The sequence below is a fragment of the Augochlora pura genome, chromosome 7, assembly GCF_028453695.1.
Source record: "Augochlora pura isolate Apur16 chromosome 7, APUR_v2.2.1, whole genome shotgun sequence".
NCBI classification, from domain to species: Eukaryota; Metazoa; Arthropoda; class Insecta; order Hymenoptera; family Halictidae; genus Augochlora; species Augochlora pura.
In genome coordinates, this window is record NC_135778.1 from 19,558,788 (window position 1) to 19,576,091 (window position 17,304).

General features: G+C 32.5%; 2 protein-coding genes across 5 annotated transcripts in view; one reads left to right on the top strand and one right to left on the bottom strand.

Annotated features, from left to right (window-relative positions):
• Positions 1 to 2,496: 2,496 nt before the first annotated feature.
• On the bottom strand, positions 2,497 to 7,668 carry LOC144473100 (uncharacterized). Of its 2 annotated transcripts, none has more exons than XM_078186687.1 (6): positions 7,451 to 7,668; positions 7,167 to 7,283; positions 6,977 to 7,045; positions 4,458 to 4,603; positions 3,223 to 3,355; positions 2,497 to 3,140 (listed from the first exon to the last, which is right to left on the bottom strand). In XM_078186687.1, exons 2-6 carry the CDS (start codon positions 7,218 to 7,220, stop codon positions 3,087 to 3,089), a joined length of 456 nt encoding a protein of 151 aa, XP_078042813.1. In that variant the 5' UTR covers positions 7,221 to 7,283; positions 7,451 to 7,668; the 3' UTR covers positions 2,497 to 3,086. The 2 variants fall into 2 exon arrangements, with proteins under 2 accessions (XP_078042813.1, XP_078042811.1); XM_078186685.1 differs by having other exon boundaries at positions 6,977 to 7,064.
• Positions 7,669 to 12,813: 5,145 nt separating this feature from the next.
• Positions 12,814 to 17,304, top strand: part of Lerp (lysosomal enzyme receptor protein) — a 34,109-nt gene continuing 29,618 nt past the window's right edge. Inside the window, exons 1-13 of one of the 3 annotated variants that reach the window (XM_078186684.1) lie at positions 12,814 to 13,430; positions 13,579 to 13,810; positions 13,892 to 14,040; positions 14,114 to 14,394; positions 14,471 to 14,624; positions 14,717 to 14,868; positions 15,130 to 15,245; positions 15,330 to 15,571; positions 15,687 to 15,890; positions 16,257 to 16,403; positions 16,479 to 16,649; positions 16,845 to 17,022; positions 17,101 to 17,171. In XM_078186684.1, coding sequence (XP_078042810.1) covers positions 13,371 to 13,430; positions 13,579 to 13,810; positions 13,892 to 14,040; positions 14,114 to 14,394; positions 14,471 to 14,624; positions 14,717 to 14,868; positions 15,130 to 15,245; positions 15,330 to 15,571; positions 15,687 to 15,890; positions 16,257 to 16,403; positions 16,479 to 16,649; positions 16,845 to 17,022; positions 17,101 to 17,171 — 2,157 coding nt within the window. In that variant the 5' untranslated portion in view covers positions 12,814 to 13,370. The remainder of the gene's footprint in view (positions 13,431 to 13,578; positions 13,811 to 13,891; positions 14,041 to 14,113; positions 14,395 to 14,470; positions 14,625 to 14,716; positions 14,869 to 15,129; positions 15,246 to 15,329; positions 15,572 to 15,686; positions 15,891 to 16,256; positions 16,404 to 16,478; positions 16,650 to 16,844; positions 17,023 to 17,100; positions 17,172 to 17,304) is intronic. The other 2 variants (XM_078186683.1, XM_078186682.1) reach the window with 2 other exon arrangements.

Below are 17,304 nucleotides of genomic sequence, written 5' to 3' on the forward strand. Positions count from 1 at the left end.
TCAGAAAACAAACAACACAATGAAAATGCCAAATGGATAAGGAAGGAAGAACACGATTATTCACGCATAATAGAACAAACAGATCATACAGTAACAAAAGAAGAACTCTCAGAAACCATAAAAAACACACACAACTGGAAAAGCCCTGGGATCGATCAAATCCAAAATTTCTGGCACAAACAACTAACGTCTACACACGAATACATAACAAAGCAAATCAACCACATCATAGAAAAACCCGACCAAACCCCAAAATTCCTGACGGAAGGTAAAACATACACCATACCTAAAAACAAAGATACACAAAACCCAGCTAACTATAGATCTATCACATGCCTACCGACACTCTACAAAATAATAACAGCTACAATATGCAAAAAAATAGACAAACATTTAACTCTCAATAACATTCTGACCAAAGAACAAAAAGGATGCAAAAAAGTTGTCAAGGTTGTAAAGAACAATTAATAATAGACAGCACCATCATGAAACAAGCCTAAAAAACACAACGGAATCTACACACATGCTACATAGACTACAAGAAAGCCTTTGATTCAGTACCGCACTCCTGGTTATTAAAAGTACTACAGATATATAAAATAGACCAGCAACTACAACAATTTCTGAAAGAAACCATGAAAAACTGGAGAACAAGAATCCACATAACCACCAAAACATATAAAATAGCAACAGATTTAATAAAAATAAAAACAGGCATCTTCCAAGGTGATTCTCTAAGTGCACTATGGTGCTGCATGTCCCTCAACCCATTATCAAACGCACTCAACAACACGAACTATGGCTACGCCATAAAAACGGACAACACCACACACCATAAAATAAATTACCTCTTGTACATGGACGATATCAAATTATATGGATTGGATCAAATTATATTGGTATGAACAAATGCAAACAACTACATATAGAAAAAAGTCGCTGGATCAAAGAAGACGAACCAATAACGCTTAATAACCAAATATTAGATAACATGGAACAAAACGAGACATACAAATATCTAGGCTTTCAACAAAACACACGAATTAATCATACGCAAATAAAATCACACCTGAAAAAACAATATACGCAAAGACTACAAACACTTTTGAAAACGAAACTAAATTCAAAAAACCTATTTAAAGCAGTAAATACATACGCTATACCAATCCTCACATATTCATTCGGCATCAAAAAATGATCCAACACAGATCTTGAAAACATGAACATAACAACAAGAACACAGCTAACAAAATATAGAAATCTACATCCAAACGCAAACAAAGACAGAATCACAATAGCCCGAGATCGAGGAGGTAGAGGCCTCATAGATATCCACATACTACACGCAAAACAGATCAAGTCGCTCAGGAAATACTTCCACAGTAAACAAACACCACTACACAAAGCCATAGTAATAGCTGACAAACATCACACACCATTGAACCTAGCAAAGCAGACACAAGACAATGACGAATATGATGAAACACAAACCTACCAACAAAAAATAGACACATGGAAATCCAAAGAAATACACAGTAAACACTGGTACAATGTAAATAAGGAAGAAATAAACAAAGAAAACACATATAAATGGCTGAAGAACAGACAGCTCTTCCTGGAAACAGAAGGATTCATGATGGCCATCCAAGATCAAGTAATAGCAACTAAAAACTACAAAAAATATATAATAAAAGATAATTCAATAGAAAACGATACCTGTAGAAAATGCCACCAAACAAAAGAAACAATAGATCATATAATCAGTGGATGCAAACTCATGGGCGGACAAGAATACGTGGACAGACATAATATAGCAGCAAAAATAATACATCAGACAATAAAACAAGCATATGAAATTAGTACAAACAACATACCATACTACAATTACACACCAGAACCGATAATAGAAAACGAAAACTACATGATATATTGGAACCGCACTATACACACCAATAAAACAGTAATCCATAATAGACCAGATATAACAGTGCAAGACAAGAAGGAAAAAACTACCTACCTCATAGACATATCGATCCCCAGTGATACTAACATAATAACCAAATACAAAGAAAAAATGGGAAAATACGAAGATCTCAAAATTGAAATATAGAAAATATGGAAAATAAGGAAAGTCATAGTACTACCGTTCATTATATCAGCCACAGGAATCAGACCATATTCATTCACAGATAACTTAGCCAAGTTAAATTTAAAGGAAAAAACACACATGCACATTCAAAAAGCAATAATACTAAAAACATGCCAAATAGTTAGGTCGTTCCTACAACTAGAAACATAAAAAACAATAGATTGAAACAACGGTTAGACTTGGCTCTAAGCCCGTCAATCGAATTAAAACCCAGATGTAATATTAGAGGAAAAAAGGATAATAATAATAATAATAATAATAATATGAACAAATCTAATTAGAACTAAAGTAGTGAAGTAGGAAGAAACAAAAATCATTTGTATACCATCTTCTGAATAAGTTTTATAGAAGTTTATAATTGACTAGATATATTCTACTTAATCAATTTCTTGCTAATAGCCAGATTAATAAAGTAACAGTTCAGAACCACTCTACTTTCTAAACACTATACACAATATTAGTGAAACGTGTATAGTATGAGAGGTAATACTATGAATTAAGATAAACATACATCCATGAACTGCAAATGTGTCCTTATAGTGGTCAAACATTTCTATCTTTAGGAATTTATACTTACTAGACAAATTATTAGAAAATTATTAGAGATAATAATTGCTGGAACATGCCAGCAGATTCGAACGTTAATTGCTATACAAGACATATGATTTATACACAGTTACTATAAATCACATGTTTCTAATTCTAATCAAAACATATTCATGATATAATTCAATATGTCACTATTTCGTAAACGTTTGTTTATATGTAAATTGTTTGTATATAGTTCGTGGTATGCGATACAACTGACTTTATAAAAAAAATAATTATATTATCTCTCATACATACCAAAAAAATCACGATAATTGTAATTATCCACGAAAAGAATTCTATGTAAAAATTCCGCGGAACGGAATTGGAAACATGTAACGTTGTAAACTCACATCTGGAGAGAGTATATAACTATTAGGTAAGACACTGATAATTTCACAATCTGCAAATCAAGATTTACAAACGTTTAAGAAGATGATCAAATGTTCGATAACAAATATAAATTGCACTAGTTGCTCGCGTACCGTAGTAAATCCATCGTAAGACGGACAAAAGAGACCGCCAACCAGGAATGCACATTCTTTCATACTGTGAACCATTATGAATAGCAAACATTTTTGTGCTGGTACAGACCTTCCGTACCATAAGCAAGCATATCTGTATAACAAACAAATAAAATACAAATCTTTTTAATAGTCTTCGATGTTTAACACGTTCAATGCATCGCAGTTCCACTGACTGTTTTCGACCGCTCGCGCCATCTGATCTCGCTTCACATTGATTACTATTTTTTGTTAATAAGTCATAAACAATGCCACGAATACTATTTGCGCTAAGGAGAAAATTGTTTCAAATGACCCTAAAAATCACACCTTTGGAGTTTTCAAGTACATTTTGTGACACCTTATTTAAAAAAAAACATTAAAAGAAAAAGAAACTATCCTCAAAACAGTCCTTTAAATATATATACCGGATGGAAAGAAAAGGGACCTATTGAGTACAATGCTTCCTATTGATCCTAAAAATAGCAATGAATAACAATAAAGTGAATTATAGCTAGAATTAATAGTTGCGATTGTACACTCTCCTTATTAGAAGCGTTTGAGAGACTCTCTGTACGTGTTTATCTCGAAACGATACGTAAGAAGGTATTTCAAAATTATGATTGTTCACCCGTACATGTGGTCAATTCCGAATATATTGTACTGTTTGGAAACTGCACATTATGTATATTGCATCATTTACAAGTATTTCTGAACTACTTAAGGTTAAATAAAATAATACAATTTAATTGTTTTTATTGTGCTTTTGCTTATATCAAATTATGGCATAAGCAGGATAAAAAATTAGAAAAAAAGCTTTATGAAGTAATTATTATATAGTATTATATACATTTTGCGGACTTACGTTGTGTTAACGAATGCATGTGCATTAAATACTGGACATCGGTCGAATTTTTTTTATTGCATATATAAATTTGTAAATCTTACACTTTATAGACTAATTTAAAGCATAAATTCGATATTTTTGAAATAGCGATTACCATTTTATAATTCCATACAATCACAGATATAATTGTTTAAACTGTGGAATCACGAATGAAACAAATGTAAAATTCATATGGTTTAAAATTAGAAGAAAAATTGTTTAACCATGTTTCAATGCATTTTTGCAATGAATATTATTCAAGTGTAATCCATTGACAGTAGCTTATACTCAATAATATGTTGCTTTCGTATGATTAATATACATGACTTACGTATCTAAAAAGAATTTCATGCTGTTATTGATTATCATTTGTCCCATAGAATTTATCACAGCCAAGAAGTACAATTCTCCGATGACAATAGCTGCCGGTGGTAAGATGTGCGTGATTCCTCGTGCTTGGACAGCAACACGAACCAACTGTTTAATTCAAAATTCACATTTCGTAGATTATTACCATTTTGCTGGGTATCCTAAAAATATCTCGCAATCCGGAAATGGGGGATTCCTGAGATCATTATCAACTAAATTATTTGTTGGTAAGAAACAATAATAACTGAATTTACAAGGTAGTAGTTTACAAGGTAGCAAAAACTTTATTAACATAATTTATAAACGTAATCAATATTAAAAATTGTTGATAAAGTGGAAAACGTTAATTATCTATATCCGTCACATTATGTGGCGGACCCACAAAGCGTAGACCACTGGAAAGACCGCTGGGAAAGTGAGGGAGTTTTCCTCTAGTGTTTTGAGGGTATCAAGACGGTTGGCAGTAGTGCCAACCGTCTACGCTTTGTGGGTCCGCCACAATTATGTTTTGCGTGCTGCCATCTAACGACGTCATTTATTATGTGGATTGAGCGCGCATCAAATGACGGCGCACTAATTTGTCAAAAATTTCTTGACAAAATCAATTGAAATATACACTGGAGAGGTGAAAAGTATAGAAAACACAAAGGAAAAGTTTTAGTTTTAACCCTTTGGGGACGAGTATCGGCAAATAGCCGCCCAAACGTTTTTGCCGTTGCGGACGCGTGTCGGCATATAGCCGCCCAATTCTCGCGCTATTGTTGTATGTCTCGCGTATTAATTCTCACGTACGTCTGTCATCCTAACCGATAACATACGCATGGGGATACTAGCCTAAGAAGTATAGTTGCCTCTCAATGAAATTATAGACTTTTAGTAATGAAGTCGTATCTTCCGTATAATGTAAACTTTCGATGCGAGACCATGGTAGGGTCAGAACGAATTTCAGTTTGTCAAGTCAGTCTTTCAGTGTCACTGCCAGAGAAATCAGCAAAGTTTTACACGTTTTTCATATCTTAGACATCCTACACACGACTAAATTTGTTTGTTTATGACTTTGTTGGATTTTATGAAAAAGTTATTTGAATAAAGCTTTAGCTTTTATAACGCAAACGTGCGACGTGAATATTTTCCTTACTGTGCGCTCCAATACCTGTCGTCCACAGTGACGATCGCCCGTCGAGCGGCTCCGTCCCCAAAGGGTTAAACTTCACACCAGAAAATTTGAATGGCTATAACTGTTAAACTATTTATTACTTTGCTCTTCTGTCGCACTTTATGGTCGAAACCTGTTTAGTTCACTTGCTAGACTATATTGCAACTGTCCAACTCGCCTCTTATTGGTCATTGCTTTTCGTTAACAACTCGTAAACAAAGCCGCGAATTGCATTTTCGCTAAAGAAAAAGTTACTTCAAATGACCTCAGGACTCCCATTTCTGGACTGCAAGACATTTTTGGTATGAACTTGTAATACACACAAATGCTACGAAGGCCAGTCAATAAGTGAATCTCCTCCGTCCTATGGTTTCCATTTTGAAAAAGATGCGTATGATGTTCCGGTTTACTATGTGTTTCTACTTCTTCAGACTGCCACATATTACAGCGTTGTGCACATGGAACAGGATATGCGTAGCTACTCGTGTAGCCAAGAAAAGACGCCGATATCACGCAGCGTTGTATGAGGAGTAACCGGCTTAAAAAGGGACTACACGGTCTTGGGAATTCTACGTCACGAACATTGATTTCACACGGAAAATTAACCGCAAAATTAACCTTGATTTTCATGATCAAATTCCATTCTTATACCATATAGCAGTCGTCAAGACGAACAATAGTCTCGAAATAACCGTGGGTCGGAACTCTGTAGTTTTCACGAAAAATAATAATCAAATCTCTAAGAAAGGGAAAATAGTATTAGACAATCATAAAAAAATCCTTGATGTACACAAATAATTAACTCACAATAAATAATGAACACTCCTGGTTGTATTTTTTTGGAAGAAAATCATAAAATATGATATGACAGCGCTGCGAGAACGCTCCTATACCTTCGGTAAATGGTCACATTGGTGTTAGGCGGAATACAAAAAGTCGAGGGAACGTGGCGAGTTGACTTGTGAAGAGGTGCATGCGTAATGCATTGCATCCGTATAACAGTTATAGGTTTATTAAGGTTATGTTCCCCCTTCTGTTGGTTGTTTTGCTGAACAAAATACTTTCCAAGTCAACACGTAATAATTTCCCACCGCTTTGTATTCTGCCACTACCGTATTTTATAGACAATTTTAAATTGGATATTTTCTCTCTCTCTCTCTCTCCCTCCCTCTGATACTCGTAGATTAGAGAGGTGGTTCAATGTTAAAAATACATATTAAATGCCAAAATAAATATTTAATATTTCTATTCGGATGTTCCACAAGCAAAACGAGTTATTTACTTATTGACTACCTTCGCCCATTTATTAGAACGTTTAAACTTACACGTAGAAGGTTCATGGTTTGAGAGGCTACTACCAAAAGTAGCAGAACGAAATATGATTCAACCACCCGCTGCACTACACCGCAAAACCTTTATAAAGTGAAATACAGAAAATTACAGAGAGATAATGGCTTAAACTGAAGTTAATACGTGACACCCAATCATTGCCTCTGAATGTTTATTGGTACTAACCGCAATAAATGTCTGTGTAGTATTGCAACGTCGATTAATTTTTGTATAATCCATCTATCTGTCTTTAGAGCTATATCAATAACTTTATCATTATTGAAAGCGTTTACTACCCTGTGACTATTAAAAATAGAGTTAGTGTATTAGAAATATACCCAGGTAAAAAATTAATATTATTCCACTATCAATGAGACTACATTTTCATTTAATTCATGAGCTCACAGTATTTTTGGTGCCTATATTAATGACGCATTTTAATAATTTTACGACTGGATAATCTATCATACCTTAGTATTTCATACATCGCGAGAATGTAAAAACTGTACATGATCGTTATTCCCTCTGTCCCAGCAAGAGTGATTAACCCCATGATTATTCCAACGTATGAGTGTAACAATGAAACCAAATAATATTTTTCATCATCCTTAGTGTAGATCAATTTGATATTTGAATTAATAACGTATTCGTCATTTGTTGACGAGTAATTAAAAACATTATACATTATAGTCGCGTAGATTACACAAATCATTAATACTACATGGATTCCGACTGTAATAAAAATATAGCATGGAAAACATTGTTGCACGGTCTTGATAATAACGTTTTTAACGACATAATTACCAAACAAACTCGCCGTTACAAATTTACCATTATCAGCGTTTTTTAATAATATTTTTGCTTCGTATTCGTCATTTATGTCTCTCCAATGTTTGCGTACCATATCTAGAAGTTGCTTTATCTACAAAAGAATAAATAAATCAAACGCTCTTGCTTAAGTTACGCTCAACAAATTGTTAGCTTTTATTCCTTTCAGATTTACTCACACCATATAGTTCACCAAAGCAGTGATAGAACAAAATATTACAACATAATATGAAAAATATTATAATACAACGATTACTTTTACGACAAAAATGTTCTTAGATACAGATATTAATTCTAATTATCCCGAAAATCATTTCATTTTTTTAGTAAATATTATTTTCGACAGCCTATTTCGGTTGATCATAATGATTATTAATGGCGCAAATTTATTTTATTTTCTCTTGCCAATTACGACGGGAGTTTATTTTTGTTGCTTACGACAGTGTTCGGCGATAGAAACATCTTTCGTTTGTTCGTAATACTTATCAATGAAACAAGTTGAAAGATCATTTAGAATCGGTAAATGATAGTTATCGATGATAAAAATATTGTTTTGTTTGTATTCGACAAATCAAATTACAAGAAATTGAAACAGGCCATATTTCACTTAACAATGAAAGAAAAATCTCCTTCAAAGACGAAAATTATAACTAATATACAGGGTGGGCCACCTAAATAAAAAAGAAAAAGCTATCATACTGTAAAAAAGATCTTTTTCTAAAGTAATTTTTTTCAAGGTCGTCGATGTTTTTTTGCTTATAATTGTATAATTTTTTTGTGATGTTGTCATCCGAGAATCTGTAAGTGTAAATAAACATGTACATCGTACAATAAACATTGAGAAACATGCATTATTGGTCATCGAAAAATCCACGGCGGTTAAGACAAGTGGATAGACAGGGACCTTGCACCGTAAATGTCTGGTGCGGTATCTTGAGCAATCAAATAATCGGTCCTTATTTTATAAATGGTACATTAAATGGGCAAAAGTACGTAACATTCCTGCAAAATGAGTTACAGATGCTTTTAGATGATATACCATTAGACATTCGTAGAAGAATGTGGTAGCAGCACGATGGTTACCCAGCCCATTCTACACGTCGTGCAAGACAAGTTTTAGATACATTGTTTCCAAATTGTTGGATTGGACGTACTGGACATGTAGCGTGGCCAGCCCGGTTACCGGATATCACGCCTATGGATTATTTCTTGTGGGGACATTTAAAACATGTTGTCCATTCTGAAGAACCAACAACGCCAGAGGACATGAAAAACAGGATAATAACAGCTGGGGCTGCAATTAATCTCACAACATTTCAAAGGGTCAGAGAGTCTCTTATTGTACGTTTCAAAAAATGTACCGATGTGGAGGGACATTATTTCGAACATTTATTACAATGACAATTTTAAAAATAGGTTTGTAAAAAAGTATTACAAAATGATGGGGTTACGTGATAGTAAACATGTTTATTTATACTTACAGATTCCCTGACGATATCTTCATCAATAAGATCTCGATAGACAAAAATTTGTCGTTTCTATTTAATTTTTGATTTCGAAGGTCATTTCAAGGTCATATAATGTACATATCTGAATGTATTTTTACATAAGATTCACAATTCAATAAAAAAAATTATACAATTATAAGCAAAAAAACATCAATGACCTTGAAAACTTCGAAAAAAATTATTTTAGGAAAAGATTTTTTTGCAGTATAATAGCTTTTTCCAAACCATTGAAATAGCAAAAAAAAATGTTATGTACCTCCGTAATTAGAGGAGATATTTAGGTGGCCGTACTTTGGTAGCCCACCCTGTCTACAAGTATAGTTTGTTATTGAAACATTTAGAAATCGGCATACTTTAACGCATGATTCTTGAAAATTTTACCGCAAATGATAAACCTATTGACAGTTTAAATGCCAAAGACACTTTCAATGATAAATAAGTTTCTGTTATCGATTATTTTCTTGAATTTTCAACATTGCTTATCTTAGGCCACTACATCGACGATTATATCGAAAGACGAGAGATAAAAACATGAGATCACTTGTGACGCTTGCTAAGCGCGGAGTGCTACAATTACAACTTACATTCTTAATATGCCATAAAAATGTGACGTGCTTAACTAAAACTAGAACAGTAAAGAGCATATTCGTCAATGCATCCAATATGATATTAATGTTTAATTTCTCAAAATAAAATAGCGCTTTCACCTGCAACCAATAAAAATAAACTTCAAGTAAACAGAAATTCTCTGACATCGAATATATACTTATCATTTATGTACAATATATAGAGTGATTTAAAACATGCGATAAGTACAGTAACGATTCATTCAGCAGCACGATAAAATAATAAACGGTCCGTTTCCGTGTACGATTTGATTATGTTTGTTTTATAAGCAATTGGCGTTAGAGTTCAAGATACGTCAAGTAAAACGAGATTCTTCCGAATTTCCGATAGCTGTATCGGAGCTAGAAACAGTTTATTTCGAACAACTTCCATAAACATATATTTGAAAATATTACGCATTAACTTTATATGAACACAATGAACTTCTTGTTTCATATAATCAATCAATTACTAATGCACTTTTCACAATATTTGAATGAACTTGTACAATAATGCTCTAATTTTCTGTAAATTATATCTTAATTAATCAATAAAAATAAAACAATACTTGAAACACAAATCCAGACGATATCAGCGATATATAGAACAGTCTTTTCATATAAGCGGACCATATTTGATCGTACGGCCACAGTCCGATACACGACAGGGAAACCCTGATCATTGTATAATGATGATCGTTTAGATTATCCATCACCGTTGACTGCTCGTTCGCGTCTAAGCTGGGAAACTACTAAAACTTTTCGTCTTAGGTTTCTTTGCTTCCCAGCTATTTGCAATTGCATCTTTTTCTAATCGTGTATCATTTGAATAAACAATGAATCGAAACGTCGCAACAGGCACAAGGGAAAGAAACAATGCTACAATTTCTTCACTGTCAAGCGTCATGATTATAGGTTACCGACTATCGATCGAATCGCGGTTTTATAAAGTTACCCTTGCAAACCGAGAATTGTTGCCTCTAAATCGCAGTAAATTGCGCGGTATACGGCAATTGTAGCCCACAGTGTTCACTGGATTGTTATTTTTTTCCTTAAATTCGAGCATTGTAGGATCTACACTGCCTGGTGCTTCCCACCATTACAAAAAAAAAAATACACAATCGACTATTGTCCAGAAAAATGTTACATATACGAAGCCGCAAGCGAGGCGATCAGTTTCCTCTTCGTTTGATTTGTTTGTCGCCGCGCATCTGACACGCAACAGTTTGTACCCAAGTCACCAGTGCTCATGCATGGCATCTATACGGATTTCTCGGGTGCGTACATATGATTTGAGTTAGTGATGTAGTGAAATGTATAGTGAGACTTTTGGTAGGATATTCGGTAGAATATTCAGTAGAATGTATGGTATTTAATTAATAAAGTTGAGATTTTGTTGAAATAACTCGATTGACCAATCTGAATATATTCTCATCAAAGAGAAATACAAGAGGAATAAAAACGAACGAAAATGAAAGATGCATATGTAAAGAAAAGCAATAAAGATTTCAGCTTGCACGATGATAAATCGATACACAAACGCGGTCGTTACACAATATCAAATAACGACCTTCAAACAATACAAAAGTCGCAATCGCAAATGTTTTGACTGCCAAGTAAATAGTTATAATGTCTCTACGATTAGTTTAGGTTAGAGTGTGTCTAATAGAGTCATATTTCAAAATCCGTCCAAAACAACTGCGGTACTTTCTTGATATGATGTTCCTTGTTGTTTTAATATTTGATGTGTGTATTTTCTCTCGAATAATAAATGAACAAAGCAATTATTCATTGCGATATGTTTCAAGTGTAAGTATCAACAGTACAAGCCATTGTTCAACGATTCGCATAGGACTGCCTTTTGACTGCGTCATCTGTTCGATTGCTTCTTTTCCGCAATCTTCATTTCCATTTTGGGTAGGTAACATATAAACGCATAAAAATGTACTGCACATACAGTTTTCTGCCGCGATTAAGAGTCGCATTCAAATATCGGACAAATAAATATATGAAAAACCAACTGTTGACCCCTTGCCGTATCATTTTCTTCATAGTTACAATGGTAAGCACCTTTTCGATTGTAATAAGTTCTTAGGAGAAAAAGAAAATTTATATTTATCGTATATCTACATTTACTAGAACGATGAAATATTGTTCACAAGAGGACAGAATTTTATTCCAACTTAAAAGAACGGAATAGCAACCATACTTAACAGGATATTACTAGAAATCGCTGTCACGAGTCTGACTCGTTAAAGTACGACAAGGGCTTAATCGTACGGTTCAAAACTAAATACTATATCGTGGAAAGTACGCAGGGTCAATTAGTCTATCCGTAGAGTAGACTAATTGTACCGTACTTTGTAGTATTAATTTACTAGACGCGACTTAAAAGCTACCTGTAAATATTAAAAAATTTGTGAACTGTTATTCACCAAGGCCTGAAACAATGTAAAGCTTATAAATTTATTAATGTCTTAATTCTATAGTACACGTTTTATAAATACTATTTCCACCGTTTAAATATTCGCGCCGTACACGTTTATTGTCTCCAAATAAAATATACATGATACATATTCGCTACCTGTTAACGTGCCTTTTTCCCGTAAAATTTCAGTAATGCTGAGCGATACGAATTAATAAAAGGATTCTAGAGCCCAAAAAAGATGAGACTGATTACAGCTGTGAGAAAGTCTGCGATTACATAATCCATCAGTTTAATTAATACTAAAAATTGTCGATAAAATAGAAAATTCAATTATCTTTATTACCTGCCACATCCTCACAATATGGTCGAAATTTTGTGCCCTGCTTTCGTTTCGTTTCACATCCTGTGCCCATGATGAGAATGGTCTATTCTATACCACGTCTGTGACAACATTATCTGTAGGGTCGGTAATTCAGAACCGTAGACAGAAAAATGCATTGCATGCACATATCTATACGTCTAAGATCTAAGTCGTTTTCGTAACATACTATAGCATATTCGCATCAATTTGCAGGAACGACAACACTATCTGTATGTCGATTAAACATTGTCAAGGTTACAAATGTTACAGTGTTGGATAGAAGTGTTGCTTTTTTAAACGTTTTCGTGATCGCAGTTACCTCACAAGCGGCACGCAAACTTTTCTGCGACTGTGCCGTTCTGTATATAATACGTACATTATTATCTATATATCTTTTATTTATTCTCAATTGTAGAGATTTTTCTGCTGTAACCGTTATTTTTCAACTGTCATTCATTCAAAGAATAACCTAAAGGAAACGGAACTTTCAATCGATTTAAAACCATGTCAATAAAGCGGTTTTAAACTTCTAATCTCTAGATTACAGTTCGTTGAATGAACGTTTGTTTTCTACACCTAAAAGCGAACCTGTATTGTTATGCTTGTAACTATCATAACTATTTACAATGTGATTAATGAACAGTCAGATAACGAAAAGAAATGTATAGTTTAACCGTTTCAATATATCTCTATTGGTTTGCAGTAATTGCTGTATTTGCTGTACGTATACATTTTATAATTAACTAGATAATTCCTTTTCTCTTAATTATTTGAATAATAATAATAATTAAATAAGATAAAGTGAGTAAATGCATAAGACTAAGTGCTTGTGCACAAATATATATTTATTTACTTATTTTTTAAGCAGGATACATCAAAAGGTAATGGCAGTTCCTTTTGCATAATTCAAGAACCTGTTTTGAACCTCTTCAAATACAATTTAACAAGTCTTTTGGATCCTGCAAAAGATGTTATTGTACATAATGATTATTTAAATGAAAGTTTGAGAATACAGTTATGTATACCATTAAAACAAAAATGCAATGGAACAGATGGATATCAAATTTGTTTGATAAAGAACAAAAAAGAAATAGGAATAGGTTTACATTTTTATATTTTTTAGAGTATCACAATCAATATTAATTTATCTCTATTAATGCAGTCTTATGTTATCATTTTAGGAAAATCACCACCAAAAGTAGAAGTAGGCAATGGGAGAATATTATTTAATTTTACAGGCACTAATTGTACAGAAAAAGATAGATATAGTGTAATTATTCATATGAAGTGCGATTATTCTGTTAATTCTCTTCCTGCATTATGTCCTCGTGTATGTATATACAAGTATTAGCTTTTTTAATAGTCAATATTTTTACTGCATTATACATTATTGATAATTACAGAAAGATGCTTGTCAGTTCCACTTATTATGGAGGACTGCACATGCTTGTGGTCCAAGAACACAAACACCTTGTATAGTATCGAATAATGGATCACACTATAACCTCTCTTCATTAACACTGTACTCAACAAATTATGCTATTCGTACTAGTAACCACAATTTTCCAAAAATTATATTAAATGTTTGTCAGTCTGTGATATTTGAACATGATGCCTTATGCCAATTACAATCAGGAGCCTGCTTGAAACAAAATTCTCAAAATCAAAATTCTTCAAAAATCGAGTATGATTACTATTTTTCAAAGAATATAAATTTGATGTATGCTTTATGATATTATCATAATACATTATTACTTCAGGTATGTAAATTTGGGTGATGTGACACAAGGTCCACTTTTTGAGGATGGGAAATTAAAACTCAAATATCAAAGTGGAGACTTATGTAAAGATAAGAATGTTGCAGCACCACATATTGAAACTACTATTTCTTTTATATGTGATTTAGAAGCTACGGTAACTTATAATTCTAAATAATGCAATGCATTTGAAGATCTCTATGTGACTTATAAGTAAATATTTTTTATTTATATATATATGTATATTAGGATACAAATCCAGAATATGTAGGAGGAGCTGAAGAATGTCACTATCAAATAATGTGGAAAACAGCAGCTGCTTGCAGCATAGAATCTTTGCGTAGTTACAGTGCAGCAACTGCTGGCACATGCACAGTAACTAATCCCCTTACAAATTCCATGTAAGCTTAATTGAAATATTCTGTCTATTAAATGAAAGTTTTAATAATTGTAATATAGAAACTGTGTGATTTTTTTATGATAAATTTAAATGAACGTAACTTTCGTAATATTACATAATTAAATTAGCATATCTGCAACTAATCGAAAGAAGTGTATAAATTGTAATAGTACTCATTTTGATAAAAAAAAAACATAACGTTATAAAAGTTATGTTCATTTAAAATTACCATAATTAGCTGTAATAGTAACTGACATTACAGGTATGATTTAAAACCTTTAATGACGAAGGATTATTATGCTACAGCACAAAATGATATGCAATATAAGTTCGGAGTATGTAAACCACCTACAAATATGAAATGTACATCAGGAACAGGTTATTTGAATATACTCATTATAAGATTCTTGATAGATATAATTATCAGTAATTCAATATTTTTAATTATATTTTTATGTTTAGGTATATGCTCCATAAAGAATGGCACATCTATGGGAAAATACAATACAAATTTAATGTGGCAAGAAAGTGGGCCATATTTGAATTATACAAATGGAGATCTTTGCGACAGTGGACAGAAACATTATACAACTATTTTATTTGTGTGTGGAGCTGAACGAGATTCTAATCAACCATTCATAACAGAGCAGAAGTCTTGTCAATTAATTATACATTGGAATACTAGCCTTGTTTGTGAGGAAAAGGTTATCTATTATTATCTATTATAACCATCTATTATAGTTCTTTTAAAATGATTTTATATACAGATGTTTTCTATAAGAATTAAACACATGATTAATACAATTGATTATTTTATAGATCAAGTGTGTTGCAATGGACGATGACGAGATGAATTTACGTTCACTGATCAAATCCGATGATAACTATGTTGTGAAAGTAAACAAAACGGAGTATCACATAAATATATGCAGACCATTGGTGCCTGTACCAAGCTTAACATGTGCACATGGCAGTGCAGTCTGTAAAGCTACTTTAAATTCGAACAAGTTGTATATAAATGAAGTAAGTAGATACAAAATAAATTAGTAATTATTATTACCTCAAATATCTCCAGTATTATAGATATCAGAAGAAAAGGTTTGGATGAAATTTATATCGTCTACAGGGACTCGATTGCTTTGTATGTGTAATATTTGTTGAGAAACTTATGAAAACAAAGTCAGATCTTATTGTATAATTACATACATTTATTTTTCAAATTTCATGCATCCTAAATTTATGCCTAGAATAAATTCATTTATAGCTAATATTTGAAATTTAATTTGGTTTATTAAACATAACATATATTATTTAAAAGTACATTTTCTTATAAACCAAAGAAAATTTATGAAATAATTGTTAGATAAAATTTTCTTTATTCATTGTTAGAGTTTAGGATTTCCAAAAGAAAGTCCTGTATTGGGTGCAAGTCGTGATACAGTATTACGTTATATAGGTGGATCACCCTGTCATGAAGACCCTACAATATTAATTTCTTCAAATTTTACGTTTCCATGTGATGTTTATAGTGATAAGGTAAGAATACGTGAATTTTATTTAAAAATTACGTTAGATTGGTAGTTACGTAATTACATTGTTGTCCTTTTTAAGGGATTTCCAGAGTTTAAGACTTACAAAGATTGTACTTATATTTTCGAATGGAAAACAAGTATAACATGTGGAGCTGCAATGGGAAACTGGACCTCGCCTTGCATTATAAGAGATCACCTTTTACATGAATGTGATTTATCCTCCTTATATAAAAGTCAACCAATATATCATGTAAGTTTACTAATTCTTACAATATTTCACGAATGTATTTATAAATAAATTCCGGATTTTTAAAAAATTATCGATATTTAAACTGTTACGTTTTGAAAAAACTCGCGTAACAGTAAATTTCGATTTTGTAATATTACGTTGAGGGGAGTTACTTGGATGGCTTTGACCTGAATACATATGTTGTCTATACTACAGGTAAAAAGCAAGCAAGGAAAAGATTATAGCATAAATATATGCGGAGGGGGAACTTTCTGTAATGGTTCGGCTGTCTGTCAAGGCAGCAATGGTTATGGATCATTAGTTAATGTTATTTTTGATTATGGCAGAGACGTTATAAGACTACAATATTTGAATGGTGATAAATGTATAAATAGTAAGTAATGCATATGACTAAACAACTTCTTTACCATTAGTAACAAAACTGAAATTATTATTTTTATTTCCATACAAGCTTCCTATACATCTGGTGTGAGATTCACATGTGCCGAGTCTGCAGGAATTGGAGAACCAAAGCTATTGTGGGTAAGTCTTTTAAAATGAAACAGTATTTAACTTCTTATTTTTATTTTATTTTAATGTATATGACATTTTATTAACGAAATTTCAAAGATAGATATATGGTCCTTATAATACATTTCGCTGTTTTCTGTAGAAC

What these genes read in the sequence shown, in the direction of transcription:
- LOC144473100 (XM_078186685.1), bottom strand. Translation starts at nt 7,665, where the DNA reads ATGTATAATGTTTTTAATTACTCGTCAACAAATGACGAATACGTTATT. An exon ending in CTACACAGACATTTATTGCG is followed by an intron (nt 7,065 to 7,166) that starts GTTAGTACCAAT and finishes CACTTTATAAAG; the next exon opens with GTTTTGCGGTGTAGTGCAGC. An exon ending in CTTACGATGGATTTACTACG is followed by an intron (nt 3,141 to 3,222) that starts GTACGCGAGCAA and finishes CTTGATTTGCAG; the next exon opens with ATTGTGAAATTATCAGTGTC.